Genomic DNA, 24,679 nt, shown 5'->3' on the forward strand with positions numbered 1-24,679 from the left:
ATTAATTTCTGAGAATTTTTTTGAATTATTTATTGGATTTCCTTTTATTCAATTCATTCTGTCCTTTATTTCTCTGGCTGCTGTTTTTGAGATGATGAAGTTCCTGGACTGGTTCTTATTTTTGAAGTCTATGTTTTCTATTTCTCATCTCTGTTCTTTTTGTTCTGTTTTCTGGTAGATTAATTTTATCTTTCAAATATCTGTGGCATTTACAATTTCTACTATCATTTTTAACTTTTCCAGAGATTCTTTTTGGCTTCCTGAAGTTTTTACAGCATCCTAATCTTATTTTGTGGATGTAATATCCTCAATAAAATATGAAAAGATATTAGTGTTAACATTTTTATTTTTTTCAATTGAGGTTTACTTCACTCTCTGTATTTCTTCCAGGATGCTTTTCTTTCTATTCATTCTGGTCTTTTTTGGTTGGATGTTGTCAGATGTTTGTAGATATTAGGTTCTCTGCCCACATAGCCCACGTAAAACAAACAAAAAAAAAATTAGGACGTTCTCTATGTATAAGTTGGGCCTGTCAATCATGGTTTTCATTATAAGATGAACTGGCTGGATATTTTTTAGGACAAGGGAGTGGGTCGTCTTATGTCAGGATTTTTAGGTCTTCTTTTTTTATTGGGCTGGTTAATTACTCAGAAGACCCAATATTCAATCTCCAATATATGATTGCTGGGTATATGCCTTGTTACTCATTAACTTCCAGATAAGTTTCAATGTCTGGTTATATTTTATTATTTTTAAGAAAGTTAGCAATCTAAATGTAGATTTTCTAGTAATTTCCATCTCTGAAGAGGATTCTTTTAACCAGAAATTTCCCTCCACTACAGTTGTCATCTTTGTTTTTTCATGGATGTATTTGAGCACCTGGAAAAATACCTGGTGCAAAGTAGGTGCTCAGAAAACAATTGTTGGATGAATTCATATTTCGCACAGCACATCAGGCTTTTAGAACAATGTATGATAGGATGTAGGAAAAAGCCTATATGTCCTAACTTCCATCCTAGTGTTGTGGTGCATGTGTAGTCCTCAGATTTGACCAAGGCAGTCACGCAAACCAACATAGATTCAACCCCAAAAGAGAGGGTTTCCTGTTTACGGAACTTCTTGGGGCAAGAGTATATTTTATATTTGAGATCAGGAGTTGGTGTTGAAGTGGCACCAACCATAAATTGGCCTGAAAAAGGGCAAGTGGAAAAGTGCTGGCTGGGTTAACAGAGCTGCTCCTCTTAGGACCTTGCTTATACTTGTGTGTTCAGATGGCAGCATTTTGGAACTTGATTTAAGCACACATTCTGCTGACCGCTTCCTAGAGACTTTCCCATCTGCTCCTTTCTGCTGACTGGGTCTTTTTGAACTTAGAGTGGAGAGATGTACCCACAGGTCACCCACAGCTGCCTCTTTCCATCCTGACTAGCTTTTTCTCCGCTCTTTCTCTCTGCATCTTCCCACCAGTTCTTCATCACTGGGGTGGAAATTGAGGAGAGCTGGATAATGCTGAGCTGGCCTTTATGAAGAGCCAACTGTTGAACCAAAAGGACTCACCTGTTGGCATGACCACTTGCTCTCTGATAATGCCTTTGTCCTTCATTTTGACATCTGGGTTCCCAGTCTCAGGGAGCCACCAGTAGGATCAAGAGTCCCTGAAAGAAGCAAGAAGGGAGCAAGACCTCGCTCCTGAGGAGAACGAGGCAATTGTGTTTATTTTTTTAATATTTTAAAAAATTAATTAATTTATTTATTTTTGGCTGCATTGGGTCTTTGTTGCTGCACGCGGGCTTTCTCTAGTTGCAGCGAGCGGGGGCTACTCTTCATTGTGGTGTGCAGGCTTCTCATTGCGGTGGCTTCTCTTGTTGTGGAGCACGGGCTCGAGGCGCGTGGGCTTCAGTAGTTGTGGCTCATGGGCTTAGTTGCTCCACGGTGTGTGGGATCTTCCCGGACCAGGGCTCGAACCCGTGTCCCCTGCATTGGCAGGCGGATTCTTAACCACTGCGCCACCAGGGAAGCCAGCAATTGTGTTTAAAGATAATTGTTCAGAAAAACTTGAAATTAGACTAAGTTGGCCAACCATGTTGGGTTTGTCAGGAGATGAGAAAAAAGGGGACTGTATAGGAAAATAGGATAATAGGAGAATATGGTGTCTGGAAATACTTAAAGAAGAATCATTCAATAGGCATGAAGAAAAAAATTATCCAGTTATAAAGCTTTATCAGCTCTTTAGACCTAAAAGTATAGTTTGTTGCAAGCCTAAAGGTTTTTAATTTTTTTGCATAATTTACTATATTTTGTTACTATCCTAGAGCAAGATACTATTAGAAATTCAAGAATTTAAAAAAATGCAACATAGCAACATTTCCCTACCTTTCAAATTAACCTTTTAAAATAATTATAATTACACACTTATTATGTATACCCTTTGGAAAGTAGAAAGAAAAAAATTATCCATGGACCCAACTTCAAAAGACAGCCACTGTTAGTATTTGGCATATTTTCTTCTAGCCTTTTTCTTTGTATGGTTTTTGGTTTTGCATAGCAGGCATAAGGCATTTTACTTGGCTTTTAGTAGGATTTTTTGGTCTTCAATTGGAGTCAACTGTGGTTATATTCTGATAATGCATGTCTGTGATTTATTCTTTTCCTGTCATGAGGCTGAATAAGCAGTGCTTTAGCTCTTGGCTTGAATAAATTCTTTATATGCTTTTAACATAAAACATTGTTCAGATTAGAAAGTGAATAATCCTTAGAGCAGAGAAGTATGACGTATGTTTAACAACCACTTAAAAAAAATATCAGATCTAAAAAAAAAATCAGAAGCACAAAAATGGCTTGGGGAAAATGTGTATAACAAAGATAAGATTTTAAGGTTTCTAGATGGGAGACAGTCTCTCAGTGGACTCAGGACGTATCATAGATGTCTAGTATTACTTATTAAATAGATGATAATTTTTATTACATATAACATGGTAGTCTCAAGGCAGAGAGGGAAATTTTTTTATCTAGAGGCACAGAAGAGAGGAGTGCAGTACAATAGAGGCATGACTGAAACCAGTTAGAAATTCTGGTCCTGCCTGCACTGCTAACTAGCTGCTACATCAGAGGCACCTGCCCTCAATATCATAACCAATAAAATGAGGTGGTTAAACTATGTAATTTTAATGAGTTTCTATCCTCTGACATTCAACGACTCAATGAATTTATGATTCTGGGGCCAAACACTGAGAACATAAAGATCCTCAAACCCAGTAGCTGCAATGCCTTGACTCTTCCTTTCCCTCCTTCCTCACATCCAGTCAGTTACTGAGTTTGACCCTTTTTACTGTTTAAGTCAGGGTTTGGCAAACGACCATCCATTTCCTTAAAGAAAATTTTATTACGACAGAGTTATGCTCATTAGTTTATGTATTTATTGCTGCTTTTGTACTGCAGTGGCAGTGTTGGGCAGTTGCAACACTGGTTCGCAAAGCTGTAAATACTTACTGTCTGGCCCCTGATAGAAAAAGCTAGTCAACCCCTGATCTAAATGATTTACAAACCCATCTCCTCTCATTTTCACTACGTTTGTCCTACCTTAGGTCTTCATCTCTTCTCACCAGGAGAGTCCAAGAGCCGCTCATCTAATTTTTTTGACTCCAGTTTTGAGCCTTCCAAATGTGTTGCATACAGAAACGGTATAATTTTTCTTAGAAAAATCTTGAAACACCAGTTTGCTTGCTTAAAACCCTTGAGGAGCATCCTGCTGAACTCAGGATAAAATCCAAATTCCTTACCCAACACACAAAGTTAGAAAACCACTCCACTGATATCTGAAGACCCTTCTAGTCATGAGGCTAGGTGTTTGTTTGACATGACACATATGATATGAATTGCAATCTCGGAAAACCCAACTCAACTCAACCAGTCTTGAGTACGAAGAGGCTATATGTTGGCTCACCCAACTAAGAAGCCTGGGTGTAGATCTATATAGATGAAACCTTTCCCAAGGCTAGGTCTCTAGTTGTGTCACCTGAACTGCATTTCTTTCTCTTGGCTCCTCTGCTGCTGTGTTAGCCCTATTCACAGGCAGGCTTTCATCTTGAGAGGTCAGGACTGCCATAGCAGTTCCTGCCTCATAGCCTCCTGTGGACCCATCTTTTCCCACACAAGTGCAGAGGTCTCTCTGACTGGACAGCATAGGTCATGTGATCAGGGATAATGGAAAGTGCTGATGGGTTTAGGGCCAGTGCCTGTGCTTATGCTCAGGAATTGGCGAAATCCCACCTGAACCATAAGGAGTGGGAAGAGGGGGAGGGCATTATCCCCAAGCAAATAGTGGACTGTTGTGGAAACAGGGTGAATGGAGGTGGACTGAGACAAAATAACCAAGATTCACGGAGCATACCATGAGTGGGAGCCCTTTGACAGTCCAGCAGTAGTAGTTGCCATTAGAACCTGGGGAGACCCATAACCAGAGTATCACAAAATGTTGGGGATTGTGATTGCCTTACTCAGTGGTTCTTAATTCTGGCTAATCATTAGAAGTACCAGATGCCTGGGCTCTTTGAGGACCAATTAACTTGGGATCTCTCCTGGTTTGCCAGGTAAGAGTGATTTTACACATTCTCCAGGTGACTCTAGGGTGCAGCTATGATGAACTATTGACTGGGTTTAGGTCCTGACTTTATTTACTGGTCTGTGGAATGGGAGCAATCCTCTTCATTCAGCAGGATTTGGGGTATGAAGAAATGAGGCAATATATGTAAGGAATGTAGCCTACTTAGTTGCTCAAATAAATAGGAGCTTCTTATTGGTGTTCTCAACTTTACAGGGATATTATATTAGAGTCCTAGGGCTGTCATCACAAAATGCCACAGACCGGATTTTTTTTTTTTTTTTTTTTTTTAAGAATTTATTTCCAGACAACACATGGATTTAGCAGGGAAAGAAATGAATGCTATTAGAGTTATTTCCTATATTTTAATTTTTTTCCACTGCCCACAGGTGTGCCTCAAGTTTTAAAAGCAGAATGAAGAGCAGAAGCCACACAAGGACCCCCCATCTGAGTTTCTCGTTGTCTTAGTTCAGGCTGCTATACCAAAAATACCATAGACTGGTTGGCTTAAACAGCAAACATTTTGTACAGTTCTGGAGGCTGGCAAGTCTAAGATCAAAGTGCCTACAGACTCGGTTTCTAGTAAGGGCCTGTTTCCTAGTTCATAGGTGGCCAACCTCTCACTTTGTCCTCACAGGGCAGAAAGGGTAAGGGAGCTCTTTGGGGTCTCTTTTATAACAGCATTAATCCCATTCATGAGGGCTCCACACTCATGACCTAATAACCTCCCAAAGGCCTCACCTCCTAATACCATCACATTGGGGGTTAGATAGCATATAGATGGGTCTTGTTTTTGTATCCATTCAGCAAGCCTGTGTCTTTTCGTTGGAGCATTTAATCCATTCACGTTTAAGGTGATTATTGATATGTATGTTCCTATGACCATTTTCTTAATTGTTTTGGGTTTGTTTTTGTAGGTCCTTTTCTTCTCTTGTGTTTCCCACTTAGAGAAGTTCCTTTAGCATTTGTTGTAGAGCTGGTTTAGTGGTGCTGAATTCTCTTAGCTTTTGCTTGTCTGTAAAGCTTTTGATTTCTCCATCAAATCTAAATGAGATCCTTGCTGGGTAGAGTAATCTTGGTTGTAGTTTCTTCCCTTTCATCACTTTAAGTATATCATGCCACTCCCTTCTGGCTTGTAGAGTTTCTGCTGAGAAATCAGCTGTTAACCTTATGGGAGTTCCCTTCTATATTATTTGTCATTTTTCCCTTGCTGCTTTCAATAATTTTTCTTTGTCTTTAATTTTTGCCAATTTGATTACTATGTGTCTCGGTGTGTTTCTCCTTGGATTTATCCTGTATGGGACTCGCTGCGCTTCCTGGACTTGGGTGGCTATTTCCTTTCCCATGTTAGGGAAGTTTTCGACTATAATCTCTTCAAATATTTTCTCGGGTCCTTTCTCTCTCTCTTCTCCTTCTGGGACCCCTATAATGCGAATATTGTTGTGTTTAATGTTGTCCCAGAGGTCTCTTAGGGTGTCTTCATTTCTTTTCATTCTTTTTTTCTTTGTTCTGTTCCGCAGCAGTGAATTCCACCATTCTGTCTTCCAGGTCACTTATCCGTTCTTCTGCCTCAGTTATTCTTCTATTGACTCCTTCTAGTGTTGTTTTCATTTCAGTTATTGTATTGGTCATCTCTGTTTGTTTGTTCTTTAATTCTTCTAGGTCTTTGTTAAACATTTCTTGCATCTTCTCCATCTTTGCCTCCATTCTTTTTCCGAGGTCCTGGATCATCTTCACTATCATTATTCTGAATTCTTTTTCTGGAAGGTTGCCTATCTCCACTTCATTTAGTTGTTTTTCTGGGGTTTTGTCTTGTTCCTTCATCTGGTATATAGCCCTCTGCCTTTTCATCTTGTCTATCTTTCTGTGAATCCAGACCGGATATCTTAAACAACAGAAATTTCTCACAGTTCTGCAGGCTAGAAGCCCAAGATCAAGGTGTCGGTAGGTTTGGCTTCTCTCGAGACCTTTCTCCTGGGCTTGCAGATTGCCTTTTTTTGTGTACATACACATCTCTCCAGTCTTTTCCTCTTTTTATAAGGATGCCAGTTATATTGGATTAAGGCCCACCCTTATGGGCTCATTTAACCTTAATTACCTCTTTCAAGGTCCTGTCTCCAAATATAGTCACATCAGGGGTTGTTAAGATTTCAACATATGATTTATTTTGGTGGTTGTGAGGGGACAATTTAGTCCCATAGCAGATATGGATCCTTTGATTGTCTAATGAAAGCTAGGGTTTCTTTACTCAGAAAAATGCAGAGACTCAATACACATTAAACCTTGCATATGTCTGTGGACTTCGAAGATGACTGTTAAACGGGAACATTTGCAGCAGCCTTGCAGAGGAAAACAAATACCAAAGGGAAGGATGTGTGTAAAAGAGGACATCCCATTCTCATTCATTCATTTATTCAACAGTTACTTACCAAGTGCTGCCCACATACCAGGCCTTATGGTAGGGTTATAACAATGACATAGGCAAGGCCCCTTCTTCTCATGACTTACAATTTTTCGTTGATGGAGTCAGACAGTAAACACATACACCATTCAGTATCAGAGAGCACCAAGGGCTGTGTGTCGAGAATCAAAACAGAGTGATAAGGTGTTGTTTGCCTGGGAAGCTATTTAGATTTTGTGGTCAGGAATGTCTTCACTGAGGAGATGATGCTTAAGTGGAGGCTTCAATAACAAGGAGTCAGCCGTGCACATGGGGGCAGAGGGTTGATGGCTGACGAAATGCCTGCTACTCTCTGGTCTATTTTAGTAGCAGCTGGCAGAGCCACCTCCTCTAGCACCAGCTGCTTCCCAGATTCAGTTCTGCTGCCTGCACAGCAAGCAGTCAGGATCTGCTCTGAGATTGGCATGGCTGTTGTGGATTGCTCCCCTAGCTTTGGGTGTCTTTTTCTTATCCTGTCTCAGAAATATTCAGGTCATGTGTTCAAAGGGGTGAGACCCATCATTGCAAATATCTGTTCCTCTAAGCGCTCACTGACATTACCAGAGCTTAGTCGCTCTCGTTTTTAGCCTGAATTAGAGTTACCATTGTAGGGGGACAAGTTGGCATTGGTGGTGTGGTAAATGCATAAACAATTATTGTGTTGAACTACATGCTTCTATAACAGTATGCTGCGTGCTGAAGGATTTAAAGGGACCCCAGACAGCATCTGGATGGGATGGAGATGACTTTCCCTAGGAGCTGCATCCTTTAAAGGCCCCCCATTGGCCTTAGGATAGAGAGCAGGACCCTGCTGTGGCTGGCAGACTCCTGTGGGTCTGGTTCTCTCTACCTCTCTGCCAAGAGAGGCTAAGTAGGCTCTTGGGGCCAGTTCTGCTCTGTGTGTCTCATTCTAGGGGCAAGATTGAAAGGGCAGTAGCCTCTGGGCATGCTTTTTCTCCACTTATAACAAGTGCATATGAGGGCAAAGAAAACTTCATAAGTATGTTGAATTCTGTTGCTCACGTCTCCTACACTCACATCCACTGGCCAAATTAACTTACATGGTCAAGACCAAAGTCATTGTATAGCGACATATTCTGCTCCAAGGGTAGGGGAGTGAATGTTTATCAAACGGTAATCTGATCCACTCTAGCAGGTTAAGTGCTTATAACAGTACCCGTATAGGTCTGCCTAAACTATAAACAGTAGTGTACTTTTTTTTTTTTTTTTTTTTAGCAAGGCAATGCTTTTTTTTTTTTTAAATTTATTTTTTATTTATTTATTTTTGGCTGTGTTGGGTCTTCGTTTCTGTGCGAGGGCTTTCTCTAGTTGCGGCAAGCGGGGGCCACTCTTCATCACGGTGCGCGGGCCTCTCACTATCGCGGCCTCTCTTGTTGCGGAGCACAGGCTCCAGACGCGCAGGCTCAGTAGTTGTGGCACACGGGCCCAGTTGCCCCGCGGCATGTGGGATCTTCCCAGACCTGGCTCGAACCCGTGTCCCCTGCATTGGCAGGCAGATTCTCCACCACTGCGCCACCAGGGAAGCCCCCAGTAGTGTACTTTTAACAGTCTTACTGTCGGGAAAGGGGGAAAAAGGGAGAAGTTTGTTAATATGTGAATGACAGAGTTGGGGGAGGATTATTATACAGGGCGAGACTTGAGCATGTTAATAGATTTATGGGAGGAGGGTGGAGAAGACAGAAGACAGGGCAGCTTGAGGATTCAGCTGAAACTGGAAAACATGAAATTAGAGTGGTGCCATCTTTCTCATGGCTTTTGATAGCAGCAGCCAAGGAGGCAAATGGTTGGACTGATAACTTTCTTTGATCTGAGCCTTATGTATTTGATCCAGCCCCCTTCTCTCTAATCTTAAGGAGAGATTTAGATGGTAACAGTTGGTGTTTACAATGTTTTAATGGCTGTTATGTTGAGAACTGACTAGAAGCATCTTTAGAAATAATTTACAACACCATAAAATGAATTGCTAATCTTTCAGAGTGTATTCTTTAGCGTTGTTTTCGTTTGTATACCAGCCAAGAAGATCTATACCAATGAAGACACTGCTAAAATATTTTAGAAGCATAGTCTGATTTGAAAAGCTAAGTAGGAATATAAATCCTTTCTCAAACACGCAGTCACACTCTCTGCCGTTCTCTTGTGGTTTTGTTTTCATTGTCTCCTAGGGCATTGTGCATGTATGTGATTAACATGTCCACAGCATGCACACCCACCAGCGTTCAGCTCTACGACTCACAAGTGGGGACGTAAGGGCTACGGGGTATGTGTTGACTTGTACCAGCAGGCATTATTAGCCCTTATGATGAGCCCAGTATTGAAAGGGACACAGGTAATGATGTTGATAATTAACAAGAACATGATCTATTTGATGCCTAACTTTTGGGTAGTAACTTGAAGAAGTGGTAGCACAGTGCCCTGGGTAATGAAAGAAAGCTTTGGAAGTTCAGATGAAGCAATACAGGTATGTGTTGGAATAGGGGAGAGGGTTTTAATGAGACTTAAACTGTATCTCAAAGGTCGCTTGCATATCAACACGTGAATAATCTTAGTCATCCATGTTACTGAAACACAACATTAGCTAAATTTCTCCCTGCTCAAAACCTTGACTTTCCAACTGATTAGTGAAAGAATATTAGACCTCTTGCTGTAGTAATACCCAAGACCTCAAACTCATTATAATCTGCTCTCAGATTATCCTGTCTCATCTTCAAGATTTCTTTTCATGTACTTTAGATTTTAAAAAACTTGTTCCTGCTTGTAAATGCTCCAAAATTCCCTAATCTGTACTTTTTTTTTTTTTTGATAAATTTATTTATTTATTTATTTTTGGCTGCGTCGGGTCTTCGTTCTGCATGTGGGCTTTCTCTCGTTGCAGTGAGCAGGGGCTACTCTTCTTTGCGGTGCTTGGGCTTCTCACTGCGGTGGCTTCTCTTGTTGCAGAGCACGGGCTCTAGGTGCACGGGCTTCAGTAGTGGCAGCAGGAGGGCTCAGTAGTTGTGGCTCACAGGCTCTAGAGCACAGGCTCAGTAGTTGTAGCGCACGGGCTCAGTTGCTCCACGGCATGTGGGATCTTCCCGGACCAGGGCTCGAGCTCATGTCCCCTGCATTGGCAGGCAGATTCTTAACCACTGCGCTACCAGGAAAGTCCCTGTACTTTGTTTAAAATTGGCCCTTCTGCTTGGACACCTTCCCCTGATCTATGAGTGCAAACCTCACCTCTTCTTCAAACCCTGTCTGACATACCAAGTGCCTATGAAATCTTGCCTGATTTTTTTTGCGGGTTGGAGGTAATCATTTCCCTTCTCATTTTTGAAGCCTCTCATCATTACTTTTTCAGCAACGTTTATTCCCACCCTCTCCTCTCCTCATATCATCTGCAGATAACTATTGGCCTGCTTATTTTTGGTCATTATCATAGAAATATTCAATCCTCTAGCTTTCATAGGCAAGTAATTTTTTAAAATGGGGACACTCAGTTTCTATAACTTTTTTGCTAACGTTAAAACTTATGTGCACAGACATTAAAACTTATGTGCACAGATGCTGAGGTACTTACCATCTCTTATTTAATTTCATAGAAGATAAGAAGTCGACACCAGGAAATGCAGGGAAGACAATATGAAAATAAGGACGTGCCTTTATACTGAAAACATGTGGCCAGTGAAAAACTCACAAGAGGCTGTTTTCATTTCATTGAGGACCAATGAAATTTTCATCTCATCTCTCTTCTCTGGGTAGACATCTGGGAGCCACTATTTCAGTAGACTGTGAGCTTTGCCGGAGCTGATTTATCTTTGATTCCTAGTTTATCTTTGTCTTTCTCAGATAATCTTGGGTCTCTAAAAACTTATTAAAAAAGGAAAGAAAAAACCTGATTTGTAGCAACAGAGGCAGTTAGTTGGGGGATAGTTTATTCAGAGGTCTGACAGTTGTCTAAAATAACCAAACAAGAACATCAGTTCTACAAAAGCATATTTGAAATGTGTATGAAAGAGCAATAGACAGGGATCTTCTATTGCAGGGATCTTGCAGGGATCTTCGTTCTCAAAGAGCAAAGTTTTTAAAATATTCCTAATTATGGCATTATATTTAATCTTTTTCTTATTCCTAAAATGTAGATATGGTTATTTAAATCACTAATACAAATATAGAAAAGCCAGAAATCATTTTCAAATTCTTGTTTTCTCAGTTCTTTTTCGAGTAACGTTTACAAAACAAAACAAAACAAATTGATTTTAACATTAGGAAGAAAGACACTGATTTTTTTTTTTCAAATTTGTGCTATCCAATAGAACTTTGTTTAATGATGGAAATGTTCAGTGATCTGCACTGTCCGATATGGTAGCCATAGCCACACGTAGTTGTTGAGCAATAGAAATGTGGCTGGTGTGACTGAGGAACTAAATTTCAAGCTGTTCTTAAATAAAATTAAACTAAAATAGCCACATGCAACTGTTGGCTCCCATATTGGACAATGTGGCTTCAAAGGATTGACCAAGGAGTATTGAGCTGCGATTTGTGATACCGATTTGGATGGCATCTTATCAATTTTCTTAGTAAATTTGAGATACTTTAAAATGAACATTTTTTAAAATTATTCTCTAGCAAGTTGTATGCCTGTTAAAGGCTCTATTGACTTTTGAGCTACTTTTAGTCCTCAGATCACCACAAGTTTTTAAAATGCCAATTCTCAATCCTTAAATTGCATTCTGTCCATTTCCTCCATTGTTATAGCTCTTCTTTGATCTTTTAGATAATATGATCTTTGACTTATGTGTATATATACTCATACACAAGTCCATACATATACACACACGTAGATAGCATATAATACATTTGTGAAACTCAGGTGAAATGAGGGATGAGGCTTGTTAAAATTTGAATGTTCCTTTTGTCTGAGCGTTACTATGAATAGAGAATATGAGCAAACAAATTGCCTGTTAAGATGATCTCGCTCCACCCCCTCGGGGAAGGAGAACACCCACATTCGTCAAGTCAAACCGGAACCTATCACACCTTTTTCATGTTTCCCTGATTTGACAGAAAACCCATGTTTCTGCCTGAAGTATTCTTTTTTTCCTTAGCTGCCAGGATGACCCTTGCAAGAGAATTTTAAAGCTGCTTTTTCTTCTCTGAAGCCTTTCTGACCTTTTGTCCTCTTCTCCCTTTCCTAACCACACTGACCATTTAGTTACCCCTTTCTTTTTAGTGGAGTTGTGTGTGCTCGTGCATGCAGATGTGTAATCCAAGGGTCACAGTATTTGCTTTTGAAGAAATCAATATCATGAAGATATTAACAAGAGTGAAGGAAGTAATAATTATTGCAGTGGTTACCATTTGTGGGGCACTTAGTAAGGTGCCAGGCATTAACTAAGCACTTTAAATACATTTTCATCTAAATCTTCTAAAGCATTGTAAAAAAGTTATGATTATCTCAATTTTATAGGTAAGATAACTCCAACTTAAAGCTGAGTAAGTTGCCCAAGACCACACAGCTAGTCAGTGGCAGAACCAGATTTATTGGACTCCAAAGCCCATGATTTTACTGGCTAAAGAATAATTAAGATGTAGAGAGAAAAAAAACCCTTATTTCCCCAGAGTAGCATGGTGTGGTGGGAACAGCATTGTATGTGATGTGAAAGAGTTCTTGTTTTCATTTCCCCTTTGCCATTTTCATGGTGGCCTTAAACAAGTGCCTTAGTATCTCTTAAGTCTTTTTCTCCTTCTAATTTCCAATTCCCTCTTTCTAATTAATACCTTAGTGATAGACGATGCGATGTCCTCCATATGTTAATTCTGTACTACTTCCTCCTCTCTTCCCAAAATACCAGACTGTACTATGTAAAGACTTTCTAAACAGTTAGAGACACTTTTTTTTTTTTTCATTAGTTTGGTTTGACAGAGAATGCCGTCAGCTCACCCATAGAGAGTATGTTACAAGGTGCAGCTATTTGCTTTTATCTTTATTTCTAACCTCATTTCTCACCTCTCACCAAGGTTGTTTATATATTTGAAAAACTGTCCTTTTTTCCTTCTGGCTTTCACTTTTTTTTTTTTTTTTTTTTTTTTTTAATTTCACTTTAGTTTTCCCTTTTCACTTAGGACTCCTACTTTTCAAGTCTGTACTATGTTCTTTTAAAGTTACATGACTACCATTTTGCCTATTTAACAATTGTTGAAATTATTAGTGCCAAATATTCCCCCGTTGTGATGGAGGAGGGCCGAAGGATATACATGGAGAATGGATGCTCATTGAGCATGTGGTAGGTGTCAGGTGTCCCGTATGTGTTATCTCACTTTACTTTTGTATTGTCAATACAATAACAATGTGTGGCGAGTAATAAGGTAATATTAGTATTTCCATTTTATGGAAAAGAGGTAATATAACTTGCCCTACTTATATATATATAGCAAATAAGTATAGAGCTTGGGCTTGAGTCAATGTGTAGCTGTGTGTTGGGTAGGGCAGAGGGTTAAGAATAAAAGCACAGGGTTCAGAAACATTTGTAAATTCTTAAAGTATATCTAGTGTTTCTATTTTGTTACATTTTTAAGATTATATCCAACAGAAAGCAAATATCTTAAGTGTTCAGTTTAGAGTTTTGATACTTGTATAGTGTTGTGTAACCAAAGCAAGACGTAGAACACTTGCGTTACCAAGGAAGCTCCCTCTACCCTTTCCAATGAAATCTTCCTTCGTCTCCTCCATTCGGCTCTTGAACCCGTCCACTGAGCTTTTTATTTTGGATATTTTTTAGTTTTAACATTTCCATTTCTCTTCTTTGTCTTTTATTTCTTTGAGACTTTCTTGGCTGAAGCTTTCTGGTGTGTGTGTGTGTGTATTAATTGCTCATTGAAGCATTTTTTACGTGGCCTGCTTTAAAATCTTTGTCAAATAATACTGAGATCTGTCATCTTGGTGTTGGCATCTATTGATTTGTCTTTTCTCATTCAGTATGAGAACTTCCTGGTTCTTGGTTATGAGTGATTTTTGTTTGTTTAATCAAAACTTGGACATTTTCATTTTATGTTATGGGATGCTGAATCTTAATTAAACCTTCTGTTTTAGCCAGCTTTTTTTTTAATAAATTTATTTATTTTTTTATTTATTTATTTTTGGCTGCGTTGTGTCTTCGTTGCTGCGGGCGGGCTTTCTCTAGTTGCGTCAAGCGGGGGCTGCTCTTCATTGTGGTGCAAGGGCTTCTTGCGGTGGCTTCTCTTGTTGCGGAGCACGGGCTCTAGGCTCGCGGGCTCAGTAGTTGTGGCGCATGGGCTTAGCTGCTCCACAGCATGTGGGATCTTCCTGGACCAGGGCTCAAACCCGTGTCCCCTGCATTGGCAGGTGGATTCTTAACCACTGCACCGCCGGGAAAGCCCTAGCCAGCTTTCTTTAACACCATTCTGGCCAAGTGGAGTTTGAAATCCACGTTCCCCACTCTGAAGTTGCTACCTGGGAGGTGGGGCCTCTTAGTTATTTATCACTGGGAGGTGGTGAAAGTCCTGACTCCCATCAGGCTTCCTCAACATCAGCCCAGGAAGGAGGGGCTGCCTGCTGTGGTGAGGCTGGAAGTCTAGCCTCCCCACAACTCAAATGACATCTGGCCTCCTTACCAGCTGACAGAGATGAAAGTCTGGGCTGTCTACCTGGCCTTCTATGATGCCACCCTGTTGTGGGTTTTGGAGTACCTTATTATAGCCTGGGGAGGGTGGGAGTCTGGGCTCCTCACTCAGCCTTTCATGAAGAAAAAAATCAGAGCAGATCATGTGTTTTATGAAAACTTGGTTCAGTTCATCTATATAGATAGAGACGTGTTTGGGCACTGGTTCATAATATGAAATCTGTTTCTTATAGTATCATGGATACAAATGTTTTGGTCACCATTGTAAACCACCTATTTCTTTATCAGTCTGATACCTCAATCCTCTAAAGCTTCATAGAACTTCTGAGTATATCTGCCTTTGTATTCTCTTCACAAAAGAGAAGAGTTAATGTCTGTGTGCCTTAGAGGTTGTCCAGAGCCTTCCCCTACTCTCCTGATGGTGAAGTGTGTAAGTTAAGCATTATCTAAATATTTTCTGTGTTTAGATTGTCTAATCCAGGTATCATGGGTAGAAAGGGTGAATATCTGCTGTGGTTGTTACCCTTAAGTAGTCTCTGGGAATACTTGAAGGTTCCCTTAAAGTATTTTACAAAGAGGACATCGTCTCTGTAGACACGTGAGCTGGAGTGAGTGTGCTTCAGGTGGCTCGGAGCAGGCAGCGTTCCGACACAGCCACACGTGGTCTGAACACCTGGCTGAGACGGAGTCATCCAGGCCCAGCTCTGGCGGCCACACGGTAGCTGCCAAGGCTGCCGTCGGGCCGAATCGTGAGGACAATAGAGTGTGCGTTGGGGGTCCAACTGTTCACGTTCCGTATTTTTTCCCTCCCTCTCTCCTCATCAGCAGAGTGGCTTCCTCCTCTTGTTAGAATAAGGGATGCATCTATTACTGGTCCCTTCCAGACTGGCTGGGAATGGGCATGTCCTCTTTTAACGCCTCCGAGTTACCCTTTTGGAAGTTTGTGTTTTACCATGTTCTTTTTTTTTTTTTTTTTTTAATAAATAAATAAATAAATAAATTTTAAAAAAGATGGCATTGGGATAAATAATAGCAGTCTTTTTTTTTTTTTTTGGTCTACTGTATGCCAAGTACTTTTTTTTTGAATTTTATTTTATTTATTTTTTTATACAGGTTCTTATTAGTTATCCATTTTATACATATTAGTGTATATATGTCAGTCCCAATCTCCGAGTTCATCCCACCACCACCCCACCCCCCCGCCACCGTGTTCTTTTTGATGGTAAGAAAAAGACTTCAACCTGTATTTACAAATGTTAAGCTTCGACGTATATTTGCAGAACCACATTTAGCTGACCAAGGAGAGGTTTGGAAGTCATATTCTGTCTCCTCATAGCCTGACCCAAATGATAAAATCAAACATAATTTAGCTTATTTAAATTGCCTGGGAGTGGGGGAGTGCAGAATAAGTCAGAGGCGAGTTCCTCAAAGATCCATGAGTTCTTCTTTGATGATAAAGTGAAGGGGGCTGGGGTTCTTGGACCGCAGGGTCCTCCAGAACATGGTTCCACTCTAACCTAGGACAGGACTCACTCAGCAGACTTATTTTTGTAAAGGGCCAGCTAGCAAATATTTTAGTCTCTGCAGACCATATGGTCTCTGTCACCACTACTCACCTCCACCATTGTAGCAAAAGAGTGGTCATAGACAATATATAAATAACATGGCTGTGTTCCAATAAAACTTTATTTATGGACACTGACATTTGAATTTCATCTATTTTTAGGTCACAAAATATTCCTTTAGCTTTTTTCTCAACCATTTAAAAATGTAAAAATTATTCTTGGCTCACAAGGCATATGTAAACAGGTGGGAGGCTGGATTTGGCCCATGGGCTGACATTTGCTCACCCCTGCCGTAGAAGATGTCCACTGGACAGGCTCCTTTGCCCAAATAGACATTGTGCTTCCTGTCTGCTAGCTTAACCCAAGCTTATGTTCCTGAGATATTTCTAGTACATTGCTTTATTTTCATGTTAAAACATTAGTGACCTGACACTCATGAACACATCCTTACTCGTTCGCGCAAAAGTTTTTGTGAGTATTCTGGGCACCAAAGGCCCCCAGATGAATTAAGACTTTTGCCCTCAGGTCTTTACAGTGGAAGACCTGGATTGAGTCCACCTATGATGATAATTTTCTTGATAACAACATGCATTCTTAATGTACATCTTCCTTGCTAAGGTGGTATTATACTTAGGTAAGCTTTCTAAGTCATAACGGGAGTTATGAAACCCAGACTGTAATGTTTTGCTAGGATTTCAGTTTTCTTATTTTTCTCCATAAGGAAGAGCTAAGCAATCATATGTAACTGGTTAAAATGGAATCATACGTTAGTTTGGAATGGTTCATCTGAATGTTAGAGAACACCTGATTCAAAGTGGCTTAACAACTAAGGGATTATTTCTCTCCCAGAGCCCCAAGTCCAGAGGGAGGCAATTACGAACATAGATTGAGTAGCCCAGTGATGGCAGAGCCAGTGTGGCTGTTAGCCTCTTGGCTTTCACTCATGTTTGGAGCCCTGTTGTCACAGAAGGTCTATAGCAGCTCTAGATAACACATCAGCATTCAAGTAGCGAGAGGGAAGGAAGGGCGGTATCAACATCTGTTCTCTTTTGTCAGTTCCAGGACTGTCTTTTTATCCATCTGTTTAGGTCCCATTGGCAGGAACCTGTCAGCAGCCACTTGTAGCTGCAAGGGAGGCTGGAGAATTGAGTTTTGACTTTGTAGATATGCTGTGGGAGGTGGCAAGGAGGAGAGCATTGGGAATGTTTAGCCACCAGAAGTGTCTCCTGCAAAGGACGGGAGGCCTTTTGTGATGCCCGGATTACTTCTAGAGAGTAGAGTTCTTCCGGATTTGAATCCAGAATATAACGAATAAGGCACTTCCCTTACTTAAACAGATATTTGGAGAGTGTCTGCTATGTGAATATTATATATATGAGAGATGTACGAAACAAGGGCCATGTCCTCCAGGAACTTTTTCTCTAGCTAGAAGCAAGAAATATACATGAAATGATAAACAATCTATCTCAATTCTAATAGCTAATGATGGGGATTGGAGTATATTTGTGTTATAATGTCATGTATTCATTTAGCAACATATATGAGGTGCCAAATACGTGCAACTTAGTCTTTGCAGGTACACAGATGAATAACACTGTTTCTGTTCTGCAGAAGGCAGTCAAGTGAAACAGCAGTTCCGGGACAGCTCTGTGGTTCCGTGATTTACCATATCTTTGAATTATCCAATTAGGTTGGAAGCAACTCTTATTTGCTCTTTTGAAAAATAAAGGTCTAAGCTACTCATAAGAAGGGAATGGCAGTCAGTAGGATTGAATCAGTATCTTTCCATCATACCTCTGCTCATTCTGTAAGCAGTGATTCAGCATAACTGTATGTTAGTCATTTGGCTAGGCCCTGGGCTTGTAAAGCTCAATAAGAAGTCGCTTGCTTCATGGGGCTCCTAGTTATAGGGTAAGCAGACATGTTAATAAATACTTGCAATGCATGGTGTATACACACACACACACACCAGATTTAATAAGAAAAAGAGACATTGTCAACATTGCTTAGGAGGCTATAATGCATACAAAATCAGTTAAAGCTTCACAGGGGAAAGAAGAAAGAGCATTTCTTATTTCCGGAAGGGTTATCCATGCAAATAAGGGAAGGGAAGAGTATATTATGGAAAAAGATCAATCCTGGCAAAGCAGAGAAGAACAAGACATCTCAGGAGCTGCAAGCAGCGTCTGTGTGTTGGTAGAAACGTAGGGGCAAGAGCCAGAGCAGCGCCAGTGGGGGTGTTTGCACAGCATCTCTGTTCACAGTGATGCTGGGAATAAAGGACCATTCAGCTTGAATGAGGCTCTGTCCCTTGTCGCGCTACAGGGAGAGTGTGGCGTGGGTGGGGACTGAAAGGGCTGGGAAGCTGCATGACTTCTTGGCAAGTACGATCCACTTGTTCTTACAAATGAACGTTGCGATGCCAGCACATCCCTCAGCTCTTCTTGAATCATCTTGAGATGAAATGAAGCCTGGCACTTTGGCATAGTCTGTTACTGTGACCTAAGTCCCATCGGAATGGGACCCCTCAGAGGTCAGGGCCAGGAAGGCCCGGGCTCGCTTCCAGCAAGTGAAGCATGTCTTCTGCCAGTCAGGCTGGGGCCCATTTTGGAGAACATGCCCTTTCCAAGAACATTTTAAAGTAATCTGATACCATTGAGCTATTATGATCTACTATATTTTTTTTAAAAAAGAAAGCAAAAAACGTGTTATACCTGAAAATCACAATAAGATGATTGAAAGAAGAATAAAAATACTTTTGGAACTTTCCACTTAACAGAGGCAATAGGGAGGTGAAATGAGAGGGAGTCCATTTTTGGTTTTTTGTTTTAAAATTTTATTGTAGAATATAACAAAATTGATCACTGTAACCATTCTTGAGTGTGTGATTCAGTGGCATTAAATATATTTATATTGTTGTGCAACCATCACCACTATCCATCTCCAGAACTTTTTCATCAACCCAAACTGAAACTCCATACTAAGCAATAAGTCCCCATTCTCCTCTCCTCCAGCCCCTGGTAACCACTGTTCCACTTTGTCTCCATGAATTTGACTGTTCTAAGTACCTCTCATAAGTAGAATCATACAATACTTGTCCTTTTGTGACTGGCTTATTTCAATTTGTATAATGTCTTCAGGGTTCATCCCTATTGTAGCGTGTATCAGAATTTTATTCCTTTTTAATACTGAATAATATTCCGTAGTACATACATACGGCATTTTGTTTATCCATTTATCCATCGATGGACATCTGGGTTCTTTCCACCTTTTGGCTATTGTGAATAATGCTGCTATAAACATGGATATACAAATATCTGTTCGAGTCCCTACTTCAATTCTTTGGTTGAATTGCTGTATCAAATGGTAATTCTATTTTAATTCTTTTCTTTGAGGAATTCGCCATATGGTTTTCCACAGAAGCTGTCCCATTTTACATTCCCACCAGCAATGCGCAAGGTTTTCAGTTTCTGAGGGAGTGGGTTTTCGCACATGAAAAAAAGACGGTGCCTTCGAATTGGCATCTCAAAACAATGCTAAAACGTGTATTTGCATGAGGAATTTTCTCTAGGTTTTTAAAAGAGCAACATTTATAAAATCTGGTCTTTAACTCCTCATTTTAAGAGCTCACCGTTAGCAACTTTAACATTAAAGCAACAGTGGCAGCCCTTCAGGTAAAGACCACAAGCAGCCTGCAGTGTCAATTCAATAACTAGAAATCCATAGGGCACAAGACTGGTTGGGAAGATCAGGGAAACAAGAAGGTCTCAAAGCTGACCTGTGAGCTGCTGAGCCCATTAAATTGAATAAATAACTTTAGTAAAAACAAGAAAGGGTAGTGATGAGGATAGAGACGAGAAAGCAAATGGAGGCACCTTTTACATGATGAACAAAGAGATGGAGGTCACAGCGTGTAAGAGGCCATTTAAAAGTGGCTTGAAAAAAAAAAAAAAGTCACTTGATTTATAAACATTAGGGACATGAAATGTCAGGGAAAACGAAACAAAGCCTGTCAGAAATGGTTTTAAACAAATAAACCCAAACACAAAAACTGAAATCAACTGCAGGATTTGCAGGCGTGGAGGGAACAGCTGTGGAGGATTAAACTATATGTGTGAAGAACGTGACATGTGTAGAAAGTCAAAATGCCATAACCCACCTCATGTCTATAGAGATCTTCCATTTTGTACACTTAGTATTTACTAGCAGAGAAAAGATACCTTTTGATGTAAGGCATAGTTGTGTAAAGGCAGAATATTGGTGGTTCGTTCAGCAGCTGAACAGATGTTTCTCCAGTGCCTATTATGTGACCACTTCTGGACTGGGCAGTGGAGATGGAGCTGGCAGTTGTGGTCGGTGAAGCAGACAGGTCAACTAGACAGACATCCTCAGACAGGGGATGAAGCACCAGGATGCCAGAAGCTCCTAAAAGGCTTTCTGAAGAAGTCTGAAAAGACACGTGGGCTGAGTAGGAGTTTACTTCCCAAAGAAGGAAGCAAGGTTGAGGTGGAGTAGAACTTCCTTCTAGGAGGAGGGACCAACATGAGCAAAAGTGAGGGAAGTACGAGAGTCTGATGGGTGGGGAGGTGATGGCAGAGGAGAACAGGAGGTGCTGGAAGCTATCAGCAGCTCAGTGATATTCCTAGGCCATGAATTTCAAGGCAGGAAGCAGCTGGGAATCATGCTGGAGTAAGATCAAAGATACACACTTTTTTCTTTTCCTCACTAATCTCTAAATCTGTCCCATGCCCATCCGCCACCTCCCGACACAGGCTCACCTCTTTTTAATAATCACAATTTTAGTATGTTTAATTGAAGATTCATTGTAAGTAGGCTGATCTTTGGAGGTGGGGAAGCTGATTGGTGTTAACAGTAATTAGCCTCACGCTCTCATAGGTTTTCTTCTTTTTCTACCACTGCCTGAATTGGGCATTGTGGTTGGTTCTCCAGCATCTATTCCACCCCTGCCTTGTTGAGTAACAGCGATCTGGTTTGGGGACTTGACCTTAGCTGAAGGTCAGCTGGTTTAAGGGTAATCCTATCTCTACTGCCAGGGTTTTAGTTCACTAACGGATGTGTGTGATTCACTTTGGGCCAATGAGAAAAGACCCAAGTTTGGAGGAGGATTTGGGGAAGAAAACTATGGTCAGTCAAGCTGTCTCTGTTGCTAGATGAGAACCAGAAGCTTGTAGCTCTAGTGCCATGTGGGGACCCAGGCTTAGGATAAAGGTGATGTTATGGATAGCAAAATAGAAAGATGAAAAAGAGTCCTTGATGGCACCGTTGAACTTGGAAATCAGCTAACTCAGAACTTTTCCTATTACTGGGCTTCCTCTCCTGAAAGATAATGATTTTCCTTACTGCTTAATCTATTTTGGATTTGTTCATCTGAAACTTGAAATCATCTGCAACCTAAATGATACATGATCTTTGTGGCCTTCAGTAGACACCTGTATGACTTTATGACTATAACCCTTTGAGCCTCATTTCCCTTGTCTGTGAAATGAATATAATTATGTCTCAGAGTTTTTCATGAAGATTATTTGAGACCCACCACAAGTCTGAGGGAAGAGGCATGAACTAATACATGCTGAGTGCCTACGAGACACCATGAAATAGACTGGTCCTTGTTTTAGGAAGCTTAAAGGCTAGAAGAGAAATTCAGATAATTTTGATATAAAAGAGTTTAAATAGGGTCACGTGCATATGGATCTTTGTACAATACGTTTTTTAAGGTCATTCGTACAATGTTGAATACTTGCCATTCCAGGCACATGACCAAATCTGAAGAGTTGGTATTTAAACCAAAACCTGAAGGATGAGTAGAGGTTAGGTAGGTGAAGAATGGGGAAGAACAGTTCAGGCAAAGAAACGTTATATACAAAGTCCAGAGGGGACAGATTATGCACGGCCTTGTTGGCCATGTTAAAGATTTTTGAATAATCTGGGTGTAAAATGAAGCCATTAGAAAGTTGTTTTTTTTTTACTTTTTTATTAAGGAAAATTTCAACATAGACAAAAGTGGAAGAAGTAGTATAATAAATCCCCATGAATCCACCAATTAGCTTCAAGAATTATCAACACGGCCAATCTCATCTCATCTATATCATTATCTTGTCCCCCATCCATTTTTTGTACAGTAGGTCCTTGTTGTCTATTTATTTTAAATAAAGCAATGTATATATTTCAATCCCAAACTCCCTAACTATCCCTCCCCTCCAGGTAACCATAAGTTCATTCTCTAAGTCTGTGAGTCTGTTTCTGTTTTGTAGCAGAAGTCTCTTGAACTAACCTATACATTTTTAAATGGGATTGCGGGGGTCCAGCGAGGAAGAGCAGTTGGGCTGGTCACATTCTGGGGGAGAGAGGTGAGTAGCTTGGACTAGGGTGATGGCAGTGGAGGTGTGGAGTGAAGTAGGTGGATGGGAGCAGCATTTTGAGTGTAGTGCTTACTGGCTCTGGTGATAGATACAAGGGATGTGGTGACTTATGGAGAGAGTGTGTCAAGGAGGACTCTTCAGTTTCTGTGTGAGTAACTGAAGACAGGAGAAGGTGAATATTTTTTGGTAGAAAAACCAAGCTTCGGTGTGAACATGTTAAGTGTGAGATCTGTGATACACTGACATTGGGATGTTGAGTCACAGTCTTACATCTGAGGCTCATGAGAGAGGTCTCTCTGGGCTGGATTTAAAATTTGAGAGTCATGGTCAGGTTGATTGCATCAGAAGTGCTGGGAATGGATGGGACCTGTTAAGGGAGGAGTGGAGAGTGGGAAAAGAACACCTGACTACTTCTGGGAAGGCTTCCCTCGTCTCTCAGGTGTAAAATATTCTTTCACAAGCCTGATCAAGAGAAAAGAAAGCCCTGGGGTGCTAAGTAAAGGGAAGAATTTTATAATCCCAGACGTCCTCTAAAGGGGAAGAATGCTGAGAAAGGGGGAGACTGAAGATCCTGGGTAAAAGGAAATTACTGATGAAGTGGAGTCTCGAGGGAGATGGGAGGGGATTGGAGGTTCTGGCCTTAAATCCTCTGAGACCAAAGGGAAGGGGATAAGGATGGAAGTTTAGCTACATTTGAAGGCTTGAGGGTCACAGGGAGATGAGAGAATTCTCCACCAGAGACCTCAAAACACACATACCAGCTATATGTACATACATGTGTGCACATTCACTCACACACACCCATTGGTTCATGGATGTCATCCAGGGGGAATGTATGTTTCCTATAACATTCCCCGCTATTTCTTTGATAGTCATGGGTACACAGGAGAAACTCCTATGTGGAATGAATAAATATACTCAGTATGAGCTTTAGATTTTATTTGTGAGGGTATCTGCGTTAAAGGATGTGGAGAGATAAGGTGAAAATAGGAAGCTATTAGGCTTGGCTCCCTTCAACTCTCCACTCTGACCTTTCCTTCTTTCATGGAGGAGTAGTAACTGTTTTAAAACCACTAGTTCTTTTGTTTCTTGTCTGCCTCTTCTATTGGATTGTGAGTTCTTTGAAGCTAACATCTGTCATATATAAATCCGTGCTTGCAGGACCTGGTCCAGGAATGGCACACAGTAAGTGCTCAGTAAATATTTGTTGAATGACTGCAAGAGGGTGGACTTGAGTGGATGCTTGAAGAATAGAGAAGATTCAGAAATGGGGGGAGGGAATGAACAGTTTTCCAGATGGAAGCAGAGATACACACTAAACTGCAGGGGTTGAAATGATTGCATGGGTGGAAGGCAGTACCCAAGTTGCCTGATTTGGTATTGTCATCTGTAATGTGGGGATTAGTTGTTTGCTCAAGGTCAAACAACTTGGAACTGATGGTTCCTGGATTTGTACTCTAGTCTTTCTGACTTCAAAGCTCAGGATTTCCCACCATACCGTGCTCCCTCTTCACCAAATCATTTCCCATAATTATGACCCCCACCTCTCAACTTGGAGATGCCTTGTATCTTCCCACATAGGCCAGATGAAATATTGTCTTTCGCGGACACCTCCTTTATAGGATCTGTTTTCTGAGTTTAGATTTTTTCCTCTTTCCTAGCTCTCCACTGCGGTTTGAACCCACGGGGTATTGATCACCCTGCCCGTGCTGAAGGTATTAAACTGCAAATTGAAGGTGAAGGTGTTGATTCTCACTCTATTAAAAACAAAAATTTCCAGAAGGTGCTTGACCAAAAAGGAACCCCCAAGCGACTGCAGGCAGAAGCCGAGACGGCTAAGGTAGGTAATAATCCAGTAAGTTAAGGAGATTCTGAAGCTGCAGCTTTGCTATTTTGTGGTCCAGCCCCAGATGAGAACCCATGGTGCTTTCGTTAATTAGCGTTGTATCTTCAGTTAAAGAAACACTGCTCCTTGATTGCAGGTAATGAGAAATGAAAATATTGACCGCCTCCCCTTTAGAGTGAAATTGAAACACATTCGTGGTCAGTTTCATCGC

The 24,679-nt window shown here is 40.8% G+C and overlaps 1 protein-coding gene across 3 annotated transcripts in view; it reads left to right on the forward strand.

Moving 5' to 3' along the window:
* The window catches only part of SAMD12 (sterile alpha motif domain containing 12), a 410,789-nt gene that overhangs the window by 16,827 nt on the left and 369,283 nt on the right, over positions 1 to 24,679 (forward strand). For all 3 annotated transcript variants that reach the window (XM_036830029.1, XM_036830028.1, XM_036830030.1), the window contains exon 2: positions 24,284 to 24,462. In XM_036830029.1, the coding sequence (XP_036685924.1) occupies positions 24,284 to 24,462 (179 nt within the window). The remainder of the gene's footprint in view (positions 1 to 24,283; positions 24,463 to 24,679) is intronic.

Source organism: Balaenoptera musculus, chromosome 17, assembly GCF_009873245.2.
Source record: "Balaenoptera musculus isolate JJ_BM4_2016_0621 chromosome 17, mBalMus1.pri.v3, whole genome shotgun sequence".
Taxonomy (NCBI): Eukaryota; Metazoa; Chordata; class Mammalia; order Artiodactyla; family Balaenopteridae; genus Balaenoptera; species Balaenoptera musculus.